This window comes from Trachurus japonicus, chromosome 22, assembly GCF_045865225.1.
Source record: "Trachurus japonicus isolate A0001 chromosome 22, Traja_1.0".
In the NCBI taxonomy this organism is placed as follows: Eukaryota; Metazoa; Chordata; class Actinopteri; order Carangiformes; family Carangidae; genus Trachurus; species Trachurus japonicus.
This window is the reverse complement of record NC_140928.1, coordinates 19,628,535-19,647,056: the sequence shown is the minus strand read 5'-3', so window position 1 is coordinate 19,647,056 and position 18,522 is coordinate 19,628,535. Positions and strand designations below refer to the sequence as shown.

Genomic DNA, 18,522 nt, shown 5'->3' with positions numbered 1-18,522 from the left:
TGTTACACTGTACATCATTGCCATACCTTTTAAAATCTCATTATGTTCTCGCAGAACATATGAAACTGAAACTGAAGCTGCAGTTACCTCACAAGACCTTTTCAGAGGCCACGGATCAAATGGACAGGTTCAACCGTCTCATTCATTCAGTGGAGTCATAGTAGCCGACACATCAGAAATGATAGAGAAAGAGGAGCTCAGATAAGGTTGAATGAATTTTTATCACAAGGACGTTTAATCTGTTTCTAATTACAGCAATAACTGTGAAAATAAATGCAATCTTCTCTAGTGGAAAAGTCAAAAAAGGACTATCAGTCAAATATCGTGTGTTGCGCTTATGCACATCACAAAAAGACATTAGTCACTGGAAACCTGCGTCATATCAACTCTTGGATACGCTCAGTCACTGTTACACCAATATGTGATATCTAAAAAAAGAAAAATCTTATGTTGTGGTGAAGTGTTGTAATTGGTGTACCTACTTTTTTTTTTTAATCAACATGTATCATTATTTGTTCTTCAGTTAGTGACTTTCTGCATCTCCCAGAATGCCTTTTGACGACGGCAGATAACAGGTATGCCTATAGGTTTATTTTCAGCTGTTGTTTTTATTTGTTGGTGGAAAGTGGTCACAGTGGTCGTGTGACAGTTGATTTGATTGATGCACTTGTACAGTGGATGTCTCCCTGTTTGACTGTTGACTGTTGGTGCTATTTGGCAGCTCCGGAGAGACACATCCACATCTTTTGGATGTTGTTGGACTCACACCTTAACATGATGTTTACAGCTGATGCTTTTGAAACATTTTTAACCATGAACCTCCATATGTTGTATATGTTGGTTGTTGAACAGAATCAGAGAAGCTTTTATTGTTGTTAAGGTGGATTTCTGCTATAACGCTTGATTTACATGTCTTGACTGACCCAGAAACTGGAAAAATGTTGGAGCACTAAAACTGTCTGGTCATATGAGCTTTTACTTTGACAAGCTAAAATGCAGTATGAAAATCCGTCATCCATGAAAATGATTGAGAAAGTTCATTAGAGGTTCTAGCATTTTGTCCTAAATTTGACTTTTCTACTGCCTACTGCCACGAAGAAAACCTGCCGGCTACTGTGGTACACACATTACATGAATCTCACAATCAGACAGGTTTACACTGACTCTACAGTACATTTATATATTAGCCACTTCCATCATCATTATCATCATAATCAGACAGACAAAAAAAACATTATCATTTATCCAAAGGTCATTAAATCCATGCTCAAATTTGCATGATTTCCTTCTGCTAAGACAATGTGTTAAAACCATAAAACATACCTGAATGTAAACCACCAGCATATATATGATATACTGTAGTATACCTGTATGTCCATTATGTGTCTGTACAAAAAGAATAATGCGCCACTTTTAATATGTAAAACGATGGTTTCACTGTCCCATGTATGTGTGAAAGTCTAAGGACCACAGCACACTCCAACATGTCACCGTGTTTTGTGAAGAGATGTTGGGTGTCGACATTTGAGTTAATCTGGAGGAACCCTGACTTTTTTTTTAACAGAGTTTACAGGCAGAATATGCAAGGATGTAAATGCACTTATGTTTACATGTGGACGTCATACAAACTTTATAATAATACTGATGGTTTTTCTAATAACATCCAACAGGAACATATTGTATGCATCCTTGCAAATGACACCCTGTTCTTATATTGTTTTTCGATAATGTAGTAACACCAGTATTATGCACTTGAAGTGACACTATAGACATTATGAATTGTAGTGAAGCTGAATGTTGATGTAAATTCTCTTAATAAGTAATAAAGTATTCAAGCTGATATATTGACAGTTACAGAACTACTCAGAAATAAAACAATACAGAACTACTTAAAGCTTCTAGTAAAATGTTTAAAAAATGTTGTTGTTGTCATAATAATCAAATGGGCTGTATAAATCACTTTATGAACTTTATGTATTCAAATTTATCTTATGCTGGATAAATAAAAGTTGCAATAAATGTCTGGGGCAAAACCCCATGTATATTTAAACATGATGCTCACTTGTATCCTCACACTGTGAAAATCTGGAAGGGAAGGGGTCTACTGGACGAACTGCTGCCAAGGCCTTTTTCACTGACATTTTAACAGGTGAAAGTAGAGAAAGTAGAAGTGTAAACAATTAAATGAATCACCTCTGAACTCCATTTTGCTGTTGCTTCACTCTTATGTTGTGCACACTGGTTCACGATCACACTGTCTCACCATACTGTGAAACAGAAAAGCCGTTGTTAATGTAAATAATAGCACCTACGGTATGCTTTTCCTATGATAGCAACAATGTCTACAGTGGAAAATGCGTCTAAGTGTCTAAATACAGTGTGTAAAAGTAAGGCAGAGAATATTTACTTCACCTGTTATAATCAGAGCTTACATACTGAGCATATTCATTACACATTTGCTCTTGGATGGCTTAAATTAATATAGCCTACTGATATATCTGAGAATACGCAATATTTTAAACAGTAGCACATTCTTTCAAAAACCATCAAACAAACAAACATTATGCACACATTCAGCCAAAAAGCATGATTGCCCATAGGCTATTATTTTGAATTAAAGTAAATGAAGGGAAAATGTTAGTTGACTTGGCTCACTCTTAAATTATCTTTTAAGTGTGTGCAGTGTAAATATGACACTGGGTCCTGTCAGCACATTATATTTTGACTGTTTTGCATTAAAAAAAAAAAAACCTACAATAGCCTGTTTCTGTAGTTTTTTGGTCTGCTGAGCCAGTGTGTAAATATAAGTCTCCTCCGGTGCAGCAGGTGGCAGCACCTTTACATTAAAGCACACAACACACCAGCGAGAAGAGGCGACCGACCAAGTACAGGAACAAGCTACAGAAGGTTATCCCTTAGGTGAGTGGACTGTCTGTCAAATAACAGTTTTATCTTAACAGCTGTAGCTACATTCAGCTATCAGCTTAATGCACATCTGTGTAGCAGCGCTGTGGTTTACACGCTCGCGATGGGTAGCACGAGCGAGTGCACGAGCTCACAGAAGTAATGTAGTTAGCTACTGAAGCTGCATCCGCCCTGAGTTCAGTCTGAGTCTGATGCTGTTAAAGCCTAAAACTGTCAAGCTCAGTCACTCACAATGTTCACAATGTTGAATTACGACCACACAAAAAACACAACCGGCAGATAACAAGATGAAGACGGGTCAGAGCAAGCGACAAACTGAAACAACACTGTCGTCCATGATTGTTGTTGTTGTTGTTGTTGTTGTCAAACACAAAGGAGAAAACATCACTTCTGAAATCAGGATTTGTCTCTTTTCTCTTTTCTCGTTTTTCCTTTTTTTTTTTTGCTTGGCTGTTTGTAGCGTCATTTGTGAGAAAATCTCTAATGTAAACTTTGTGAGCATCATAACCTAGAAATACATGGAGGCTTTTACTTTGAAGGGGGTTTTGGTCGATTATGTTACTGCAGGCGTCAAACTCCAAATAATCTCGATTTACTAGTTTTACAGTAACAATTTAACAACAACAAAATAGAAAATGTATCAAATTAAAGCAAATCACTGAGATTCACAGTTCATTCTTAGTCTTGGTAAGGGACGGCTGACAAATATTTTTAACACTTAATATGAAACAGTCTCCTAATGAAAACAGCTCTGTCACTTTTAGTCTGAAGCCTTGATTCTTGATACTGTACTGCATGCATACAAATGAACCACTAGGAGTTCAGTAATGTGTCCTGATGTCCCTGAACATGTTGTTCCAGTGTCTGGGTGGAGCACCAACATGCAGAACTTGGTGGTGCAGGCACTTGCCATGAGGCAGCTGGGGAGGCTGAACTCCCGCCACCTGCTGGCTGCTGGATACGGACTGATGCAGACTGAGTGGTGTCCCAGGTCTATCCACACACGCCAGCTGTGGGGCTGCTCGGCGTTCCCCGCATCGGGCTGCCACAGGCTGGTTCTCCACGGCAGAGACCCTGTCAGGAGTTGGTCTGTTCATCATCTGAGGTTTAAAAGCAGCAAAAAGAAAGGCACTGCTAGGACAGCACAGCAGACAGAGGAGGAAGATGAGGACGAGAAAGACCCAGAGGACAGCGATTATGAAGTTGAGGGGGACGAGGACCCAAATCAACCAAAGGACTATAAAGATATAGAAAAATACGTGCAGTCTTTCCGATATGATCTGATCATGAAGGCCGGCCTGGACATTTCACGCAAGTGAGTCGGCACTACAGATCTATTTTATATGGTTGTTGGGCATTCATAGTGGTCAAACCATTATCAAATGTAAATAGCAAAACCTTAGTAACTGAGTTGAGTGTGTCTTTGTCTTGCAACAGTAAAATTGAAGATGCCTTCTATGACAATAAGCTCAGGCTAAATGGGAGAAAACTCATAAAGAAAAGCAAAACGGTGAGTGATGAATTACTTATTTCTCACATTTACATCATGAGCCCTGCTGGGCCTTTAATTGAGTTAACACAAGTCATATTTTCTTCTGTAATCAGGTGAAAGTGGGGGACACCTTGGACCTGGTACTCTCGGAGAACCAAGACAACACCGTTACTCTTATGAGGGTCACCATCAGGAGGGTATTTGGTGAAACCAGTGGTACAGAAAAGTACAAAGTTGCCATCAGGCGCTGGAAACATTTACAGCTCTCCAAAGATGAAGCCTTTCAGCCATGAACTTGAATGAGACACGAGTGACTTAGATAAAATACGGGAGAAAGGCTGTCAGATGACTGGCAATTTGAATGGTCTTCAACATGTTGCATGTGGAGTCATACAAAATGTACAATGTAAATGTAAAGCGCTCCCAGTGGTTGTTCACGCTATAGTCGGTTGGGAGAAAGATTTTGAATGTGTACCTTTCCCCACGACACTGTGTGACTGCCCCAATAAACATGCACTGTTTTGTTTAAAAATTTGAAAATCATGTCTTCATGACCTGGCAAGTTCAGTTTTCATCTGACTGGGTAAGTTGTACTTTGCCTCATTTTTCCTGTAAACCCTTGTGAATAATTTTTATTGGACAACAACAGAAAATGGTTAAGTAGAATCAATATTCATGATAAATATTAACTGGGTTATTGATGCGATTTGGTATCAAAGCTGAGAAATTTAGGTAATTATGTGCTTCGATGAAGAAAATGATGCCTCTTTCTCCTTGGGTGTGTGGTTAAGAAATGTATGCACAGGCTGAATAAATGTTTTACATTTTTTTCTCTTAATATTATTTACCAGCTCCCAACTAGAAACCTCAACAGGAACAGTTAAGTGCCATTATGTAAAACAGTCCAATCATGTCATCTTTTATCTATGTTTTTATTAGAAAGAGGTTATCATGATCCATTGTCATGTTAAATTGTATAATATAAACTTCTATAAGAAGGCTTAACATAAGCACATTATTATTAAAACAGTGGTGGCACAATGCTACATCAGTAACTGCAATGGAAATATCACATCGTTGTGAATCCTTTCTATCCATAGAGCAAATGTGTGATCTATGCTATTAGCTACTATCATTGTTATTGTTTTTAAGGCTACAACATTTATCAACAAAGTATGTTAGATAAGCTATGACAGTTTTGGCTTATAAATAGAAGCAGTTTTAACTCTTTATCCAACAATAAGACTACATTTACTACAACATCTACTGCTGTAGTCCAAAGGTAAAATATGACTAAGAATAGTACTGAAGAAACTCAAAACAGCTTGGCTTCATCCTACATAGGACAGTTTTGTAAAAGTTCAACAATGCGCTTCAGCTTATATACTGTGCAATTATTTTCATGACAAAAAGTGTTGCCTTACTGCAAAGTATTCTAACTAGGACACAATGCTTGACCTCTTGGCCTTCTTAAGAATGTCACACTTCTTGCGATTAGGGCGCCGGCAGCGTTCGTCAATGCTTGGCACACATTCATAGTGCCACACCTCCTCCATCTTATCCACAGGATACACTGCTTCAACATAGTGACGGATCAATCTGAGGCGCACAGGGTCGAGCTGCTTCTTGTTGCAGGCCCCTGAATGGTTGTACTGCAGCCGCAGGTTCTCCTGGGTGAAGAGCTCGGGGAAGAGGCGCACGAGGAGGCGAGCGGCAAAGTTCCCAACAGAGAGACTCTGCTGGACGATTTCCCGCACCTCGGTGTCTGAGAGCAGGTAGACAGAGGGCACAGGGAAGTCGGGTTTGGAAACAGTCAGTTCGTCCAGGGGGATTTTGCAAAAGTCCTTGCTGCTTTTCTCCGGAGGTAAAGAGGGAATATCTGGATCCTCTCTAATATTATCGGGGTTAAACTGGTTCAGCTGGCTAAGAAAGTCCTGCTCCGAGTCTTGACCATACACCTTACGTTGCTGCAGGTAGGATCTCCTCTGCTCCGTGTCACGTCTCCTACATCTCTCATCAAGTTTTCCCACAAATTCTAACATCCATACTCTATCGTTCCTGGCCCGCGGGTAAACTAACTGAACGTAATGACGGATCAGGTTCACACGGACAGGGTCAAGCTGCTTTTTTCCAAGAGAACCGCTGCAGTTGTACTGCTTCCTTATGTTCTCGTGAGTGAACAGCTCGGGGAACATTAGCACTAGCAGCCGAGAGGCAAAATTCCCAATGGACAAGCTACATTCATAGTTGTTCTTCAGCTGCTCCCTGGAGAGCAGGTACTCCTGGGGGACAGTAAAGTCTGGTAAAGGAATCTCCAAATTGTCAAAATCCACAGGTGTAAGCAGTGACTTTTTGGATTTGCGACTGGGTCTTTCGTAATCACCCGCCTCTGGGACCTTAATTATAGAGACATCCTCAGGAAGACTAGCCAGGTCATAGCCCTCGTCATTTATATTGTCTGGTTCACTTCCATTGCCGTTACTGTGAGGACCCTCGAGGGCATCCTCCATGTGCTGGATGCAGACCTGGAGCCAGCTGTCCTCAGGCACATCAGGAAAATTTGCTTCCATATACTTTCTTATTATTTCCATCTTGTCAGAGTCCAGAATTAGTTGCCCGATACTACCAAAACTGCCAGAGCCTTCGGGCATCTTTCCCTCTTCAAACACCTCAGGGAAAAGTCGGTGCATAAGAAAAATAATCAAGTCCTCAGGGGAGGAGAACTCATCCAGCTCCTCTGTGGCTTGTGCACTGAAAGCAAGGTCTGATGCAGCCAGGCTGCTTTGCTGGTTATCTAGAGCGATGTGCTCCTCCTGACCCTGCTCATTAATAAAACGGTAGGTTTGAGGGTGCTCTGCTTTTATCCCAGCACTTGTGATTGTCTGCTTCCTGAGCAGCCGTGCGCTTTCCATGTCCCTCTGTGCCCAGAAGCGATTAAAGAAGTCATTTATCTGAAGGAGGCATTCTTCCTGCCAGACGCTGTTGTTCTTAACCGAGGGGTAGCATACCTCAACGTAATTACGGATCAGCTGCAGATGCAGTGACTCCAGTGTTCTCTTGCTTGCCATGCATTCATGAGAGCACTCCCTGACTTTGAACAGCTCTGGAAAGAGATGCACCAGCAGCCGACACCCAAGCTCCCCGGCGCTGGTCGTCTGTTCCATCAGCTGATTCAGTTCATCACTCGTTAGGAGATATTCAGGAGGAGGCTGGAACTCCGTCACCATGTCAGCTGGTTTGATCTGCTTTTTTATCCGCATGACTTCAAGAGTTAACAAATCCACTTTGCTATGCAGTTGAGTCATGCTTGAATTAAGGGTATTGAGAATGAAAAACATTTTTTCTATGAGTGGATAGAGGCTAGAGTTTGTTGTTGAAGCTTGACCTAAACTGTCTGTGGTGGGGAGGGTTTCAAATTGGCCATTTTCCTCTGGGCTTTGAGGCTTGGATGAGAGGATGCTGCTGAAGCTGAGCTGATTCCCGGCACTGTGACTGGCTTGCAGCTCCAGACTTGGTGTGTTCCTCTTCTCCGAGATCCTGTGGGAGATGCTGAAGAGAGGCTTTCTGTAGGAAACTCTGGATTTCTCCTGGACACAATCCCTCTTCTCTCCAGTTGTGGTGAGGCAAAGAGGCTCATGTTCGCTGCTCTCATCCGTCGAGTGCCTGCTCATCTAAACAGAGGAAATGATATTCAAACCACGTATATATACGTATACATACTGAGACACCTTAAGCTAAGTAACATTCAGATATGCAGATGGTTAGTTAGCCTACCTCGCTGGAAAGTCTGGCTCTCTTGCTGCTGGTGGACTGGTCTGTATCAGAGCCCATCTCTGCAGATGCCCGTTTACCAGCCTCTGTATCCCCATGAGATCCTCCCCCTGGTGCTTCTGGTTGCTTGGAAATAGCATAGTCCTCTGTCTCCTCCTTGACATCCTGGACATGCTTGCATTCTGCAGAGAGCGAGAGATTCACATTTGCTTTGTTAGACTATTTAAATTCTTCATGTGATTTTTCTTTTCCACCTCAGCGTTGATATTGAGCAATGCAGATGATCCACCTATATTATGGAAAATTCAACAAACCTCTTGTACATTCTGATGTCTTAATATGAACCTATATTTAGCTATGGTATTTAAACTTTAACATGAGTATTAAATGTTAGATTTCTAGAAACTATATATCAGAAGAAATTGGTGTGGCTTTACTATACAACAGTTTGTTTATTCTTTAATTATTACACAAACTCCTGTGTCTTTCCTGCTGTTGCAGATGCATAGATAAAGTTTGCAGAACTTGCCTTTCTCAAGCATCGCTTCATCTGAAACTTCCCCATGCTCAGAGAAACTCATAGCCTAGAAAAATAAATAAAAAACATAACGTTACTGAAAAACTATGTGTAATAAACATGATTAATAAGTTAACATACTGTATATAACATACATTAATAAACCTCCTATAAATGTGGATTAATTAGTCAATTGACCTAGAAGTAACAATATTGATAATCAAGTTATCCTTAAGTGATTTTAACATGAGATGGTTAAATTCAACCTGTTCCAGCAACTGTGTTTGTTGTCTTAGTAGCATTTCACAATTAAATATATTTCAGGTTTGGACAGCTCATCCAACAGAACATGACATTCCCAATTAATTGTCTACATTTTACTGACATTTATGTACTAACCATCTGATCAGATTGTGGAGAAAACAGTGGTGCATTAGTCAACAATCTAAATGTTTATTTGCAACACTTGACAGACATTTAAAGAACCTGATCAAATTCTGCCAAGAAAGGAAAACAGTGAAGTTGGTTAACTACAAGTTTAACGCTCATTGTATTGAAGACAAACTTAAAAACACACATCACATCACACATTTTTAGTTCATGTATAAAAACACGTAGTGAGTGCGCGCGCTGCAGCGATGACAATCAGCACGTGACCAGCTGTGCAGAAGAGGCTCGAGCGGGTTAAACGGACATAAAATGATTTCTCTCACACAGTGAAAGTGTAACTACACGGTCCCGGCGGAGACTCCGCTGTGTGTGCACACCGGACACCGAGTCGCCTCCTCGCTCTGCTCCTGCTTCACTACCCGGCTACTTCCTCATTCTTCCGCCCATGAACCCTTGAACCAAAACACAAGACTAAGCAGCAGCCGCGCGCCTCCAACTCTCGACAAAGCCCCGTCACTAACTTACCTGTCTCGACAACAGTTGGGCTCATAACGGCTCTCGGCAACACGGCGGTTTTATCTAAATGTGCAACATTTTGTTTGTGAATTTTAATGACGCGGCAATGTTTGCGTGGACGAGCCCCCCCTCCTCCTCCTCCCCCCTCCTCATCCCTCCTGCTCTGACTCTTGGTAAATTAACGGTAAACGCGCGTGACGGGCGGTTTGAGCTCACCTTTACGAGTCCACGCGGTCCTTCCGGACTGTAAACAAAGGGCTGGTCATGTCCGCGGCCTGTCACTCAGCTTCATTTGCAGGGAAACTGTTGTTCTTGTTGATGTTTTTTTTCTCGCTCGGCTTCTGTGCTTTTCTCGCGTGACGTGACACGGCGCGCGCCTGCTGTGTCACTTCCGCACAGCTGTGGCGAGGGGAGGGGAGGGGAGGAAAATTACACCAAACTGCAAGTAGTCTACCGTTACACTGTCGCCTGAACCACTCAACATTACTGTTGTATTGCTTGTTAAAACAAACAACTGCACCACCCTCATAAAAAACGTTTAACCCCAGCTATCACCATGGGAGGCCTCTTGTATTGAAACTGTGTTGCTTATCTAACACTTTAAAACAAATAAACACAATAAACTTTATTTTTGACGTTATCTTCCTTTTAATGTTGCCCTACATTTGTATTATCATGTATCCGCTAAAAACAGATTATTATTATTCGGACTTGTTGCAGCAGAAAGCTGAAAGTGATTTCAGAGAGATTGTGTGTTTAATCAGATTATTACGTGTACTCTACCCATATGTGGCCATCAAGATGTATTACTATCTGGTCATGAATCTACCACCCACAAGTCATGGTAAACACAGAACAGCTGCTTCAGAAAGAAAGAAACGTTTAAAGAGCAACTTGACACTAGGCTGTTAACAAATGCACTGTAGGTCTTTTCCCCGTCTTCTTTCCTCCTCCTGTATTGTAAAATTGATATACTCAGGTTTGTAAACATTGTATCTTTCTTTAACCTGTCTGTGCGCACTATATCCTGTTATTTGGAAACTATAGGCCTATTTATTTTTTCTTTGTTGACATTTAGGACTTTATCAGTTTAGCGCATAATACGGACACTGACTTTTTTTTTTCTAATTATGTATTATGTTGTTGTTGTTATTATGTCACTCTTAATCTGCCAATCTGCCAGTTTCCAGAAAACGGAAAATAAATTAATTTGGCATAAAAAATAATATAGTTGATCGTTTTCATTGGAGGAAGCTACGTCATTGAAGGACCGCCCCCTCTCCTGTTGCCCAGCGACAGAGGAAGCTTCGCCATCGCCTCCTTCCCTAAACCTGTTTATTTTTTTTTCTTCGCAACCAAAGCAATGGAGGTGACGATGGACCCGTTGTTTCTGGCGTGGAGTTACTTTAGGAGACGGAAACTCCAACAGTGTTCAGATATTTGTACAAAAATACTGCAAGACAACCCGTATGACCAGGTACCGTGATGCAGTTAGCCTGGCTGTGTTAGCATGCTAGCGATTATCTGTGGAGGAAAGCCTGCAGCAGCTCCGGTGTAATCCCGATTAATCCTTGTACCTTTTCTTACTTTAATATAGCTAACGTTGTATTTCTGGTATCTTCTATCCTGGTCTCTGTTTTACTTATTCTGCTGAAACTTAACCCACTGTATTTAATGTAACCTTTGATTATCTCTGCACTATGTCTTATTTCCTCTTTTTTTTAAATTCACATCTGTCTTCAATTTTTCTCTTCTCCCACTAACTAATTGCATGCTGTCTTAAGGACTCCTCCTTGTTTATCTCAGAGGTAACCTTGACTGCTGACTGTTCCTCTCTGTCATTTTTTCATTCTTGACCAATATGTTTACCCAGTGGTTGGGAGTGATGTGACAACAGGCTTTTTATGTGACTGACAGTTGTGTGTGTGTATTTGCTTTATAGGCTGCATGGAGCCTGAAAACCCGTGCTGTCACAGAGATGGTTTACATAGATGAAATTGAGGTTGATCAGGAAGGGATTGCTGAGATGATGCTGGATGAAAGCTCTATTGCTCAGGTTGCACGTAAGTTTAAACTATGGGTTATTATTTGCTAATGGTCAAAATTGTTTGATTTGTAAAACCTGGCTTTCTTTTTTCAAGGCCCTGGGACATCACTGAGGCTCCCTGGGACAAGTCAGGGGGGAGGGCCCACACCAGCTGTCAGGTACAGTCTACGAGGCAATACTCCAATTTCTGCATTGAAATCTTTTCATTTCTAACAAAATTCTGTTTTGTCTTTTCTGAATTCGAAGGCCTATGACGCAATCAGGACGTCCTATCACAGGATTTGTGAGACCCAGCACACAGTCAGGGCGTCCGGGGACAATGGAGCAGGCCATTAAAACTCCCCGTACTGCAAACACTGCCCGGCCTGTCACTAGTGCTTCTGGTAGATTCATTCGACTGGGAACAGTGAGTAAACATGCCTGAGAGCTTGCAGTAACGTTTCCAAAAACAAAAAAAAATTCTTTCCTGACATATTTGTATAGAATTTTTTCCTTTGGCATATTACTGTATATAATTGCCAGATTGATGACATTTTAAGATAACACTAACTACATTTTACTGACTGTGAAGAAAGCCTGTGTCATTCATCATTATATCTTTTTCGCTTTTTCTCCAGGCTTCTATGCTAACCAACCCAGAAGGCCCATTTATTAATTTGTCAAGACTAAATCTGGCCAAGTACTCCCAAAAACCCAATTTATCCAGGGTAAGACTGAGACTTTTACTTGAATCACGATAAATGCCTTTTCTTAAATGTGAAATAATGATTGTTTCCTTCTGCAGACACTGTTTGAGTACATCTTCCATCATGAAAATGATGTCAAAAATGTAAGTAGCGCATAGATTCACAGCATAGAGATAACTGGTTGACTGTTAACAATCCAACAAAAAATGATTATTTTTTCACCAGGCTCTGGATTTGGCTGCTCAAGCTACTGAACATGCTCAGTTCAAAGACTGGTGGTGGAAAGTTCAGCTGGGAAAATGTTATTATAGGCAAGCAAACATTACATTATTTGAGCTCAGTGTGTCTGACATTTCTAAAAGATATGTTTTTATAATCTTTTACATGATTGCTACTTCTGATCTTCGTAGGCTTGGTTTATATCGTGAAGCAGAAAAACAGTTCCGATCAGCTCTCAACCACCAAGAGGTGGTAGATACATATCTCTATCTGGCAAAGGTACTGATGTATCCTTTATATCAATTCATCACATCACCAACTTGTTGCGCAATGTAAAATACTCCTTCTCAGCCAAACGTTTGTTAATAAATTGAAAACCTTATGTTTAATCCCTCAGGTTTACCAGCGCCTTGATCAGCCAATAACAGCACTCAACCTTTTCAAACAAGGCCTGGACCACTTTCCTGGCGAGGTCACCCTTCTCACTGGAATAGCTCGCATTCATGAGGTACAGTATGTCATCATTACTAGAAACTCCCCTTACTCCACTCCCAAGATACAGATGCCAAAAGAAGTAGAAAAGCATATGTACTGACTATACTGTGACGTTCTCACAGGAGATGAACAACATCCCATCAGCCACAGAGTACTACAAAGATGTCCTGAAGCAGGATAACACGCACGTAGAGGCTATAGCCTGTATAGGCAGCAATCACTTCTATACTGATCAGCCAGAGATCGCCCTGAGGTTCTACAGGTCAGACTAACCTTTACTTCTAATTTATGTAATCAGTTGTTACATTATAAGTAAGGAGCAGCTATACGCCATCTGTGATTCAATATGCTTCTTTCCCTTTGTTAGACGGCTGCTCCAGATGGGGGTGTATAACTGCCAGCTGTACAACAACCTGGGCCTGTGCTGCTTCTATGCCCAGCAGTACGACATGACTCTGTCCTCATTCGAGAGGGCTCTGGCCCTGGTGGACAATGATGAAGAGCAGGCTGATGTCTGGTACAACATCGGACACGTTGCTGTGGTGAGTTAGTGATGCTCCAAAAATCTCCTAGATGTCTGATGATTGAATAATAGGCACCTCGAAAATAAATCAAACATTAACTGTTCTCAAAGAGAGCTTGCATGCTTACAACATTCAAATAGCAGCTGGTACAAAGTGCATGTGTTTTATGTTTACAGGGCATAGGAGACCTGACACTGGCCTACCAGTGCTTTAAACTGGCTTTGGCTTTTAATAATGACCACGCTGAGGCCTACAACAACTTGGCTGTGCTGGAGCTCCGCAAAGGCCGTATTGAACAGGTGAAGTCAAATCTTTCTGTCTGTTAAAGTATCACTTATGAGATCATATTGCTTCTGTTTTACACACTGGTCACATAAGAGGGTCATGAAACAGTATTATTTACATTATTAATGTTATACCAACTTGTATTACCAAAAAAAGTGCAGCAAGCGCAGTAGTGATATATGTCCCTAAGATTTGAGTGAATCTATTAAAGGGATAGTTCACCCAAAATTCAAATTTCACTCATTATCTATACTCACCCTCATGTGGACTAAGGGCTGGGAGAAGTTTCAGAGTCCTCCGTGGCTTCTCTGAGTTACAGTGGGGCTCCGTGCAGCACTGCATGTCCTAATGACAGTTGAGAAACATCCAAATACCTCCATAGTGCTCGTCTGTAATGTCCCTCTTGTATTGAAGCCCCAATATGGGAAATTGTTCCGAAAAAAATTAAATAAGTCTATATTTTAAGCTTGTTTGTAGCGCGATTTGCACTGATGCCGGCGCAAATCGCGCTACAAACAAGCTTAAAATATAGACTTTTTTCAAAAAAAATTTCTGAACAATTTCTTATGTTGGGGCTTCAATACAAGAGGGACATTACAGACGAGCTGTGTGGAAGTATTTGGATGGTGTGTCTTTTTGGACGAAGAAAAGTGAGCCCCGTTCTCAACCGTCATATGGACATGCAGTGCTGCACGGAGCCCCCCTGTAACTCAGAGAAGCCACGGAGGACTCTGAAACTTCTCCCAGCCCTTAGTCCACATGAGGGTGAGTAGATAATGAATTTTGGGTGAACTATCCCTTTAAGGATTTATATCATGATATGGACAAGATATTATTAGACATACAGTCTTGTACTCCTCTGTGTGTTCTCTTGTCTCTGCCAGCCATCCACAGTAACACTAATGCAAATACAGTGTAGATATCAAACTTGAAAAATATACTTGTAGTTTGTTTTTCTTAGCTGCTCTGGAAGATGCAACAGTGCATCATACCATAAAGGCTGTCGATTTGCATTCAACAGTAAATCAAAATCAGCTATGGTGGTCTGTGCTGCCTCTGAGATAACAAGAGAGCAAAATGATGTACACAGTGATGTAAAATGTGTCATCTGGCATAGGTGTGATGGAGCTGAGCACTGCAGACACTTATTGTAGTGAGATATTTTATGTCAGATTTTCACATCCTTCCAAAAAAATTAAAATATTACAGTTGGAAATCGGCTTTTCAGTTAAAATTTCATCAAATACCCTGTGACTGACTATATGAACGATTTTCTCATCTTTGATCCAGTCTAAAGCCTTCCTGCAGACTGCTGCATCACTGGCCCCTCACATGTACGAGCCACACTTCAATCTGTCCATCCTGTCTGAAAAGGTAATTTATTATCCTCATTTCACTGAATACTTCTGAACACTATTCTGTTGTTCAAGGTAACAAACAATTTAATAATGTTCTCTAATGTGATCTTTTGTCCATTTTCAGATCGGAGACCTTCAGAGCAGCTACACGGCAGCCCAAAAGTCTGAGGATGCATTTCCTGAACACGTCGACACTCAGCAGCTTCTCAAACAACTTCGGCAGCACTTTGCGGTGCTGTGAGCGACAAACGATCTTAGGAGAGGGAGAGGAGGGGTGTGATTTGGATGACGCTGCTGTGCAAGATCAGGGACACTACACTGCAGGGGTAGCTGTCAGCCTTCCAACACAATGTTATGAAAATGCTAAAAGGCAGGCATGCTGCGCAGACATGAAAATCAAGAAATTAGTTTTGATTTGTGTTTTTTTTTAATGGCACATACATATACAGTACACAGTATAGTGGGTAAAGTTTCACAGAATTTCCCTTTGGAGACAGTGGTGCATACATTATGTATTTTCAGATTTAAATTTGTCTGTTCATTTGAGGCCATTTCTGCCTGCACAATCCCTTGTCACTGGTAGTTTTTTGCTTTTTGCATGATTTCTAAAAAAAAATCCTTGCAATAGCAGATCACAGTCATTTGAGAAACACCAGAACCAAACTGATTGGCTCCAGTGATTAAGTTAACATGAAACCAGTTATTCTACTTCCCTGTAATGATTAATGTCTTTAAAAGCTTAATTTAAGAACTTTAAGAACTCACAGCTAAATCACACTCCAAACACTGCTCTCTGTTATTTCTATAACATACTATCACGCATCATGTGACTTGTAGGAATGTATGAATTCTGTGGAAGTGGGTATTTTTCCGATGAACTAGTAAACTAGTGTACAGATCTGTATATTAGTAATACATGTGTACATAGTTGAGGATAAGATTTAATTTATAAAAGAAAAAAGATCAACCTATGTTTTATAGTTCATTTCATGGCATATGTGTTTCACATTTCTACCTTCCTTTCTATTTTGTAGTCTTGGCAAATATTGACAGGGCAATAAAAAGAACAGTTCTGAAGATGTCTTGTAAGGTGGAGTCAATTCTTCAATTTCATGGGATTGATTATGGATTTGCAGACCTTGGTGCCATTTCACATATCCATTTGAGGTTAAAACCGCATGGAGCATCATTCCAGGCCTTAAAGGGGTTACTTCTGGGATACGAAGCCGCACAATCCTCATTACTTTGGTCGTTGGGCTCACCATCGTTCCAGTACCTGAAAGAAATGATGGGTTACCTTGTTGTGCTACAGAGTATCTACTGTGACACTAAATGATAACATGTTACATGATGTTTACATCAGTGCAAATTTCTAGAATGACAATATTTTCATATTTCAGTAAGCTCATGTCTGTTACCCCTCAGTCAGTCTTCTTCCATTCGTCCATCTCCATACCCCTTCCTCTTCTGCATCCCTTAGTCCTATCCAGTAGCCATTCTGGCTCATGGGTCTTGAAGGGTCATGATAGCTTTTTATCAAATTATGCACTGCAACCTGATAACACCGGAAATATACAACAAAGACACACACAGATTTATTTAGTTGGATGGAGTCACTTCTCAAAAAATAAATATGAATCTTCATGAAAGAGCTGTAACACAGAAACACTGTTTTTCTTTCCAGCCATGTTAATGCACTGGTGAGATGTTGATCTTACATTCTTCTCCACCGTGTCCAATGAAGCCAAGTCTCCTCCTTCAGTCTGGCAGAACTGTCTTGATGCACTCCATGATCTGCGCACAATCGTCTCAGAAAGAGGGATGTAGTAGCATGCTGAGTTTAGGAAAGTCCACCCAGGGAAACAGTGTCTGCAGCCCTCCGCTGAAAATGGAAACGTCTTTTGTTTTATGGATTACAGTACTTATTTAAATTTAAGTATGTAATACTTTTATACAAAAAAGTAAAAAAAAAAAAAAAAAAAAAGAAGCTCTTACCCAACAAGGGGATGTGGGATTTCATTGTAGAAGTTTTCTCTTTAAAATGGCTAACGTCCTGTTCATATTGCTTGTTTCTTCTAATCTGATGTTCCAGCTCCCACTCACTATGTTGTTGATTACTGATTTCTTGAGCCAACTCCTTCTTGGCGTTATCTCTGCCTTGGATCGCAGCATTATATAAAGTCTGCAGTTTGGTCATCTCAGAGTTGATGTCCGTTATCATATTCCCACCAGTAAGTTTGTTATCTGTAGTGAAGACAGAGCGTTGCTGGAGTTGAGCTGTCAGCAGGACAAACATCTGCTTACACTGTTTTCAGGACTTGTACACTTCCACTAATCTAATAATATTACTGGTGTACAGGCATTTATCACTTTTGTAAATACATTTAAGACAGCTTTCTAAATGTAAATGTGTCTGTCTTAGTGTGGGTTTTTAATGGCGTATAATTACTGCAAGGTGTCATTCAGTGTTGGTTCACAACAAGGCTCTGCTGACCTGTAAGAGAAATGTCTCAGAGATTGTGTTCCCATCAACATATGCAATATAGTTTAAAGTGAATCATGTTCAGTGTATCAATGTTATTTAACCTTTCATGTGTTAGTTTCAGCATTATGAGCTCTGAATGAATTTCACCTCTTAACGACTTAAAACCACAATATTCTTACAACATCAAAAACATAGAAGTTCTTAGTGGGTGAACAGTAACTTACAATAAACTCCCAGGCCAATATCAATGGTGAGAAGAATGACAGCGAGCACTGCCAAGCTCACTGCAACCAGTCTGTAACCACTCATACTGGATTCAGGTCTGAACACGGACATAGACACTACACAAGAACAACAAGAGGATCAGCGAGAGGTGGTGAGGATAAAGGAATAACCAGAATAAATAAGAAAGACATGTTAATAACACTCCACTAAGACTTTGTCTGATTAAGATATATAGTTTTAAAAAATAGTGCTCTTATTAAGTAACAAGGATCATGTAAAATATATCAAATAACATGTGAAACATAAACGGACACTTGTTGATCACTTGTAAGTGACTTTGCTAAAAAGCATCTGCCAAATACAATGTCAATATAAATACCTTGTGGCCTCTCTTGGTTTGAATATGGAGCTTGATGGTCTGTGCTGGCCTCCTCCTTGCAAATCAGTTGGTTAATATGCTCCCCCCATTTTGACTATCAAGATAAGAGCAGCTGGACGTGATTGCCCCAGAGGGAGACTGTTTGTCAGGACATTGCCCTGTTTGTAGGGTCAGTGTGCGACGTAACAAACAGAAAATCTAGTCAGTC

At 40.6% G+C, this 18,522-nt stretch overlaps 4 protein-coding genes across 6 annotated transcripts; 2 read left to right on the top strand and 2 right to left on the bottom strand.

Annotated features, from left to right (window-relative positions):
• The first annotated feature begins 2,832 nt into the window (after window positions 1–2,832).
• mtres1 (mitochondrial transcription rescue factor 1) lies at window positions 2,833–5,038 on the top strand. The gene is made up of 4 exons (XM_085766809.1): window positions 2,833–2,919; window positions 3,787–4,240; window positions 4,363–4,435; window positions 4,531–5,038. The coding sequence occupies exons 2-4, from the start codon at window positions 3,807–3,809 to the stop codon at window positions 4,708–4,710; spliced, it is 687 nt and encodes a 228-aa protein (XP_085622935.1). The 5' UTR covers window positions 2,833–2,919; window positions 3,787–3,806; the 3' UTR covers window positions 4,711–5,038.
• Window positions 5,039–5,330: 292 nt separating this feature from the next.
• On the bottom strand, window positions 5,331–9,974 carry bend3 (BEN domain containing 3). Of its 2 annotated transcripts, none has more exons than XM_085766807.1 (4): window positions 9,828–9,974; window positions 8,718–8,772; window positions 8,192–8,370; window positions 5,331–8,088 (listed from the first exon to the last, which is right to left on the bottom strand). In XM_085766807.1, the coding sequence occupies exons 2-4, from the start codon at window positions 8,767–8,769 to the stop codon at window positions 5,857–5,859; spliced, it is 2,463 nt and encodes an 820-aa protein (XP_085622933.1). In that variant the 5' UTR covers window positions 8,770–8,772; window positions 9,828–9,974; the 3' UTR covers window positions 5,331–5,856. The 2 variants fall into 2 exon arrangements, with proteins under 2 accessions (XP_085622933.1, XP_085622934.1); XM_085766808.1 differs by lacking the exon at window positions 9,828–9,974 and adding an exon at window positions 9,621–9,791.
• An 896-nt stretch (window positions 9,975–10,870) lies between these two features.
• On the top strand, window positions 10,871–15,673 carry ttc8 (tetratricopeptide repeat domain 8). Of its 2 annotated transcripts, XM_085767201.1 has the most exons (15): window positions 10,894–11,088; window positions 11,396–11,419; window positions 11,554–11,674; window positions 11,753–11,816; window positions 11,905–12,064; window positions 12,276–12,365; window positions 12,443–12,487; window positions 12,570–12,655; window positions 12,755–12,842; window positions 12,961–13,071; window positions 13,181–13,320; window positions 13,426–13,600; window positions 13,759–13,881; window positions 15,158–15,241; window positions 15,350–15,644. In XM_085767201.1, the coding sequence occupies exons 1-15, from the start codon at window positions 10,975–10,977 to the stop codon at window positions 15,464–15,466; spliced, it is 1,542 nt and encodes a 513-aa protein (XP_085623327.1). In that variant the 5' UTR covers window positions 10,894–10,974; the 3' UTR covers window positions 15,467–15,644. The 2 variants fall into 2 exon arrangements, with proteins under 2 accessions (XP_085623326.1, XP_085623327.1); XM_085767200.1 differs by lacking the exon at window positions 11,396–11,419 and having other exon boundaries at window positions 10,871–11,088; window positions 15,350–15,673.
• Window positions 15,674–16,153: 480 nt separating this feature from the next.
• Window positions 16,154–18,484, bottom strand: LOC146963956 (CD209 antigen-like protein C). The gene is made up of 6 exons (XM_085767202.1): window positions 18,315–18,484; window positions 17,935–18,051; window positions 17,221–17,469; window positions 16,944–17,107; window positions 16,644–16,780; window positions 16,154–16,501 (listed from the first exon to the last, which is right to left on the bottom strand). Exons 2-6 carry the CDS (start codon window positions 18,044–18,046, stop codon window positions 16,348–16,350), a joined length of 816 nt encoding a protein of 271 aa, XP_085623328.1. The 5' UTR covers window positions 18,047–18,051; window positions 18,315–18,484; the 3' UTR covers window positions 16,154–16,347.
• Between the last annotated feature and the right edge of the window lie 38 nt (window positions 18,485–18,522).